At 40.9% G+C, this 7567-nt stretch overlaps 1 protein-coding gene across 1 annotated transcript; it reads right to left on the bottom strand.

Annotated features, from left to right (window-relative positions):
- Positions 1-1085: 1085 nt before the first annotated feature.
- On the bottom strand, positions 1086-7308 carry LOC112979541 (zinc finger protein 271-like). Its single transcript, XM_026093831.2, has 3 exons — positions 7175-7308; positions 5322-5957; positions 1086-4393 (listed from the first exon to the last, which is right to left on the bottom strand). Exons 1-3 carry the CDS (start codon positions 7215-7217, stop codon positions 1713-1715), a joined length of 3360 nt encoding a protein of 1119 aa, XP_025949616.2. The 5' UTR covers positions 7218-7308; the 3' UTR covers positions 1086-1712.
- Positions 7309-7567: the final 259 nt, after the last annotated feature.

Genomic DNA, 7567 nt, shown 5'->3' with positions numbered 1-7567 from the left:
ATCCAGGTAAGTTATCCATGACTGTATAATAGTATTAATATTTCCCAGAAATGCTTTGCCTCATTCATATTAAGATAACATACTTTCGCACAACTGTATCCAGTTGTTAGCACAGTCATTTTAAGACCTCAATCTTCCTTCTTTCATTTCCAAATGGTGACTTCCCAGCTTATAATAAAAATATCTGCAACATCACCAAGGTTCACGGTCACCGACATTTAACTGCTTGATTCTACTGAAATCAAGAAGAACTAGATCATTTAAATTCCTTTTTTGATATGGCCTTAAATAGATGCATCTATTGATAAGTATCAGTCCACTCTTCTGGAAAGCTGCTTTTCTACATTGCCAAAGAGCAAGGTAGCATCTATATTAACAAAGAAAAGCATAAATTTCAGAGCAGTAATATAGCAGCAATAGTTCACGTTAACATTCTCTAAATTAAGCTACAGGCTTACTTTGCTGTTTCATGGATCGAACTATAACATTAAAGGATAATTAGAATCAATCCTTTACCATTTTCTTTTTTTCCCCCCACAAGACGGTAACACTGCTGTTACAAGTATCATTGAACATATAGTTAGTGGTTTCCATACTCTCCAGCACTGTATAACTCAAAACAAGCTTGACTACAAAGTGGAAGAAACATCCATCTCTCTCATTCTTCACCATACTGTATTTCTATTATAAAACAGCTGCAGTGTGGTATATGTCATTATGCATGTCATTGCAGAGGCACCGTAAAGCTCTTAAATTAAGAAAAATAAGTCTGACAGTTCAAGATATTTCTAAAGTTTTCAATGTAAGCCAGGCAGTATTTGCAATACGTAAGGAAGTGGCTAAGTTAATGGAGATAGTTTCTTAAAATAGATGCTATGTTTTTTTTCCCCAAAGAGCACAGTAACTACATTTACCAGCCCGAGAAAGGATAAGGCATTTCATACTAGATTAATATTAGGCATCTACATAAATTTCATGAAGATGGATTTGAGGTTTCTCAGTATCTTCAAAGATCTGGTTAATGGGCAACATTACCATTTTTGTCAGACTACTCAAATAATTATCAAAGGTATTTACAGACAAGATTAAGTGTCTAACAACCTTTTTATATATACATATACATACATAAAAGACTTTCATATCCCAGTTATCTAGTGATTACATGAATCTTTGTTTCTGTAATACTGTGAAATACCTTCTGTTTTGTTTTCTTGCAGTTTTTGCAAAAGAACCTTGCAGGAGGGAATGTAAGTTTTAGCAGATGGGAGGTAGCATTAAGCCTCCAACCACACTGACAATTTTTCATTCAAAAGTTATTACTTTGCAATATAACATACACTCCTCTCCTTTTAAACATTCTTTCGGCTAAACAAGAGTCCAGTTTACCTACCAAAAAAAAAAGTGACACAGAATAAGATCACCCTTTTCTGAGGGTGTTTCAACTGATAAGCATAGGGTAAATCATGGCTCTGACCTCAGAGAACAGAAAAATTGCTCTAACATGAAAATGTGCCTCCAGGAACTTTTTTAGCACAACCTTTGCTGGAACAGAAGCTCTCAGAAGAACCAGAGCAAGACAATCTTGATTTCATTCTCTGGACCAAAACGCCACCAGCCATCATTCTGGGGACAGGGGATAAATGCACAACAATGAATAAATTCAAAACATGCAAAGTTCTCCAGAACCGAGACCCAGCTTGCAAAATCCATGTTTATGTTCCGGCTCTTAAATGTTGCTGTTTATGCTTTTCCAGGAGCTTTCTGGTAGAAAATGTGACATTGCACTTTTTACACTTGTACACTTTTTTATCCTTATGTGTTTTTACATGCTTTTGCATAGCATATCTATCTATTGTAGAAAATTCACACCTTTTACAGTGTAACTTTAGATGAGTTAGCAAGTGGCGCTTCAGATGGCTAGATGTGCGGAAAGAAATAGTACACTGACTACACTTGAATGGCTTCTCCCCTGTATGAATTCTCAAGTGCTGCTTAAAGTTTCCATGGTGGACTGTGGTATAGCCACACTCTTCACACGTGTACGTTTTGACAGGTAGTGCCTTTTGTTCATAGAGACTGCCAGTAGATGAGATTTCCTTATCAGAGTGTGAAGCCAGATGTTGTTTCAAGGATAGCCATTTGTCTGTTGAATAGTCACAGTTCCTGCATTTGAGATGCTCTGCATTAAAATGCACGACCCCATGTCGTTTCAGGTGACTGGAAGTACGGAAGTTCTTTTGACAAACACTGCAGCTGTAAGGTTTCTCACCTGTATGAGTTCTTATGTGTAGCTTAAGGTTGCTTAAAATGTAAGTAGTATACTCACACTCGGCACACTGATAGAACTGTGGTTGACTCTGTGCTGTCAAATCACTTTCTTTGCTCCTCTGGACTTCTGGCTGTTCTGCACGTGCTTCCAAACAAAGCAAGGAATGGACACTGCTTAAACCTCCTGAAGAGCCAAAATCTCTTTCAGGACATATAGCTACATGCCTTTCATGATGCAATTCAAGATCCTCTAAACGGCTATCTACACACAGGCAATGGCCAAACTCAAATTGATTCTTTACATGAAGACGGCTGTGTCTCTGCAAATGGCTTGAAGTTCTAAATGTCTTACTGCATTCTTTACACTCAAATGGTCTTTCATGTCTGTGTATTCTTAGGTGCAGCTTAAGGTTGCTATAAGCAGCAGTAGCATAATCACACCGTTTACACTTGTACATTTTGAATGAAGACAAACTGGAAGGCCATGTATCCTTAAAGTTCTCCACAAATTTATGGTATGTATCATCTTCATTATCATCTTGAACTTTTGAATGAGTGGCCTCAGGGCTGAAGAGAGGTTCCTCTTTGCAAATCACAGTGTCTGCTGTGTATGACTCCGGAAAAACTTCCGATCCGTTCTCAGTAGCAGGCAAACTGTTGCTTCCATAGCTGTTTTCAGGGAATTTCTCTCCAAAGCACATTTTCTTATTGTCCCACATATCACCTGCCTGCCTAAAGTCCAATTCTGAAACCAGCATTTTGCACATTCCCCCAGTGGGATGATCATTGTCTTTCTCTGAAAGAGACAGAGAAACACAGTCCCGGGAATTACTGTCAACTTCACATATTTTGCTCTCACGGTATTCATTACTCTGATCCATATAACCATTAGTCTGTTCATGAAATTTCTTATGAAAGCTGAGATGTCCTCTAGTATAAAACACTATGTTACACTCATCACATGCATAACTCTTTAAAGGTCTTCGGGTTCTCTTTCTTCCACTTACAAATTCAACGAATTGCTGCCCTTGGCATGCTTCCTTGCCAGCATGTGATTTTCTGTGTCTCTTTAATCCACTGGTGCTTGTGAATGCTGACTGGCAGAACTCGCAGGTATATGGCTTAGCTCCTGTATGGGTATAGCTATGCCTTACCATGCTTGCAAAATACAGAGAAAAAAAGGTGCAGAACCTGCACTTATACAGCTTATACCCAGCATGCCAGTACATGTGATTTAACATATAGGATAAGTTAATGCAGGAATAATCACACTGAGGACACTGGTAAGGTGGTCTCTCTTTATGCCCCTTCATGTGATGGATAAAAATCCTAGGACTTGATGAAGCAAAGAAACAAATTTTGCAGGAAAAAATAACAGGAACACCCACAGGAGTAAAGTCCCTTTCAATTTTGATGAAAAACTTCTCATATTTACTTTCCTTTTTCTTGATTTCAGATTTTCTCTCTTCAGTTCTTCTCTGCCTTCTTTTTCGAGCATTCATTCTATTTTTCCTTGCCTTTTGCAACCTGGTAATTTTCTTATGAAACTTAAGGTGATTTTTAAGGTTGCCAGAAAAGAAGAAGGTTCGTTTACAAAAGCAGCATTTATATTTTCTTTTATCTTTGTGAGCTGAATAAACATGCTTCTTTAGAAGTGTAGTACACTTATACACAGAACTACAGAACCTGCATTTCAAATTTAACTTTTCATGCTTATTTATAGAACAAGATCCCTTAGAAAGAGGTTTGATGCTCACACTGTTACTTAGCCATGATAAACCTTCTTGCTCATCTCGTAATTCTTCTGGGCTTGCATGAGGAGAAATCGCATTTTGTTGCTGATCCATTTTTTTAGAAAATGGAGTTAATGACTGATAAATATGCTCTTCGGGAGCATTTGATTCAGCACAAAGGAAAACATTCATTTCCATATTCCCTACATCTTTTAACAATTCTTCTGAATTAGGGGAAAATCCATTAATAACTGGAGCAGAACTACTAAGGGTAAGCTTCAGTTCTTCTCTCAAGTCATGCTCCAAAAGAGAACTCCAAGTTTCATGTTCAAATTTGCTTCCCTTTCTTGTTCTGTCAACTTTGTTATTTCCATTCTTTGAAGAATCAGTATCTAGAAAAAAACAAGTCACATGAATGAGATTTCATACATTAATCAATGTTCACGATTAGTCCGTAGTAATACTCCCAAACTGTCTACTGTGTGCTTCTTTGCTCTTCACTTTTGCTTACTTAGTATTTTCCTGTCTCCATTTCTTTTTCTCTGGTCACTTCTTTCCTCTATACCCCACCCACCCATCCTTTAAATAATGTTTTAAGAAAAGAAATCCTAATTACAAGCTTCCTTCTGCCCACTTCCTTCTTTTGCTCAGAGCTCTGAATTTCACAGGACACAAAAAATCCCTTGAAGCTTTCATGAAACAGCTTTATGCCAGAATTCCGATCAGGGCATTACTGAGGAACTTTGCCATCTGAAGAATGGAGCCTCTGCAGTAAGCTTAGTCATCTCAGAGGCATGATGCTCAATTTGCTATCATCTGTCTGTTAAAAGAGAAAGTACTCCTGGTATGCTTCTACCCTACCCCATCCTTTCTGAAGGACTTTATCTGCTACAGGGAACGGTGGGGTCTAAATCCAAATTATGTCCCTCCCAGTCTCTGCTTACGTTGATAAGTGCAACTTCCTGTTGCTTTTCTCTCCCTAATATTTCTACCTGCTAGAGAAATACCTTTACCCCAAGGTTTTTTGTTTTCAGATCCTCTTCCCTCATGAAAAGCAGCCCTTTGTCAAGCTGCAGTAGAATGAAATAGAACCAATTTATTGAGGTTTCACTATTTTCTCACGGGGATCTATGAATGAATTCAACACACTCCAGCCAGTATTCACTTTCTGCTGCATCTGATCTTAGCTTAGGTTGGAAGGCTTATGCTAACGTAAACATTTTTGGCGTCGTTTCTATAAACTTTCCTACCTACTTCAAACTTGAAATCTATTGAGATTTCTTTAACTCTTGCACTCATATTATTGTTATAACAAATTACCTTCTGTTTCAACAGTTGTCTCCACCTCTGTGTGGATTTCCGGTTGTTTCTCTCGACTGCCATCAGAAAGAATGCTTGCATCACTGGCAAGTTCTTCTTCATTTCTGGATGTTGTTGCTAATGTCAACTCTCCTTCTGTATTGATGGTCTCATCTCTGCCCCCACTGCCAGCAGAGGAGAGGAGAAGAGGAATCTTGTGGAAACTATCATCATCACATTCCTGGCTGTCACTGGTTTCATTCATCTCTGCAGGGTCTGTTTTGCAAGTTGATGTAGGCAATACATCATTTTGATTGTATTTATCCTTGCTTAGATCACACTGATCACCTACAGAAGATAATGTTGATTTTGATTTGTCACACACAGTGCTGGCAACCCATTTTTCTTCAAAGTATTTCATATGAACAACCTTATTTGAAGGAGTCTTTTCTTCCCAACTCCTTAAACTATTGTTTTCACTTGAAGGCGTCACACTACTTTTTAAGAAACTGCTATTATCTAAGTTAGCCTCCTGCTCATCCTTTTCCTTCAGCTCAGGAAACAACGTTGCCCGCTCATCACTGTCATCGTGGAGAAAATCATCATCGCTCAGCACACAGATAGTGATTGGAAGAACAATTTCAAAAACATCTGACCCTGAGGACAGAAAAAGAGAGTATTAACACTGTTTTGAAAACACCAAAAGCAATTGATTTTCTTAAACCTACAGGTTAATACATACAAGTTAACACAAGTTAATACATAGCATGGCACTATCCCACAGCTACAAGATATAGCACCTCCATCTCTTCAACTTTTTCACACACACATAACAGCTGGCATATATCACTAGTCTCTGCAGCTATGCCATCTGGATCTCTGAAGTCTATGCCATACTGCAACCCTCATCACCAGGCACAGGATAAAACATGTTACCATTTACTTGCATTCTAGAAGTGCCTAGCATTCACTGCTGAAATGGGGTCTCTACAGAAACGATACACATGTTGCAGAGTTCACTCCCTATTAGCTGAGAATTTAAACGTAAAAAGGATGAGATACTAGAGAGGTGAGGCAACAAAACACAGAAAGTGAGAAAGTGACTTGGTAATGCAATAAGTCAACGAAGCATCAAGGAAGAGAAATTTGGCCTTCACATCCCAGCACTGTCTTCACTAGACTCCACTATCTTAAGCCATCAAACTTCTAACTACCATGCTGAAAAAGGATCTGGAAAAACACAACGTAAACTCCAAGACACAGACAAAAACAGAAAACTGAGCTGTAAATATTAACTGTGGTTTAAAAAAAAAAAAAAAGTCCCTCCTCCCCTCTTTGTGTAATCCTCCCTAAGGGCAGTTCTGCATACCTCCCCTCAGTGGATGCAATTAAGTTCACTTCCTCATCCCTTTTACTGCTAATACTTGGAGCAAGATGAAAGGAACACAGAAATTCAATTAGTCATCTCATCCACCTGTTTGGACAAGCCGCACTTTCACACAAGCTGACTGAGGACCCCTGCAGCTGCCTCGCGAGATCCCAAAGGATGCAACCTGCAGGGTTTGCGTTTAAGCACTGACACTGTAATTCTTCAACGGCTTTAAGAACCACGTAATCAACAGTTACTTGCTGCAGCACCCCCCAGCCGCCCTCTGATGGCGAGTTCAGGTGACATCCCGCAGGCAAAAAACAACCACAACCGCACCAAACGCCACGGCCGATGCCCCCCCGCCCCGTCCGCATGCGCAGCTCACCGCTCCCAAAATGGCGGAAAGCGCGCGCCCCCCCCCCCCGGACTCTCGCGACCCTCAGCCACCCCTCTCCCCGCCCGGTTCAGGCCGCGCTGGGTTGTTATCAAGGAAGCGAACACCCACCGCCATCGCCCGCCGACTCCGGTCGCTCCGGCTCCACCGACATCCCCCACCCCGGCTGGCGCTCCGCGGCCCCGCGCGGTTATGGAGCCACGCAGGACTCCCCGGCGGAGTGGCACCGCGCATGCGCCGCAGCGCGGCGGGAGGGAGGGGAGGGTGCGCGCGTGCGCACTGGGGACGGAGGCGGGAGACGGCGACGCTCGTGGCGCCATTTTGAGCTGGGGGGAGGGTGGGGGCAGGGGCGGCCGCGTGTGGCTGGAGACTTCTTTCTTTCGGCAGCTTTCATTTAAACTCACACAAATGCTGCTTCCTCCGTAAAGAGGAGTGCGTGTCCTTTTTTTCCCCCATTACTATGCTAATATTTAATTAAATGCACAAGAGCAAAAGGAAGGTGAC

The sequence above is a fragment of the Dromaius novaehollandiae genome, chromosome 3, assembly GCF_036370855.1.
Source record: "Dromaius novaehollandiae isolate bDroNov1 chromosome 3, bDroNov1.hap1, whole genome shotgun sequence".
NCBI classification, from domain to species: domain Eukaryota; kingdom Metazoa; phylum Chordata; class Aves; order Casuariiformes; family Dromaiidae; genus Dromaius; species Dromaius novaehollandiae.
Note: the sequence above shows the minus strand (reverse complement) of the source record. Positions and strands in the feature narration are given on the sequence as shown.

Coding starts and splice junctions, on each gene's coding strand:
- LOC112979541 (XM_026093831.2), bottom strand. CDS start 7,217: ATGTCGGTGGAGCCGGAGCGACCGGAGTCGGCGGGCGATGGCG. Junction 5,958..7,174: donor GGAGTCGGCGGGCGATGGCG/GTGGGTGTTCGC, acceptor TTCTGTCCTCAG/GGTCAGATGTTTTTGAAATT. Junction 4,394..5,321: donor GACAACTGTTGAAACAGAAG/GTAATTTGTTAT, acceptor GTTTTTTTCTAG/ATACTGATTCTTCAAAGAAT.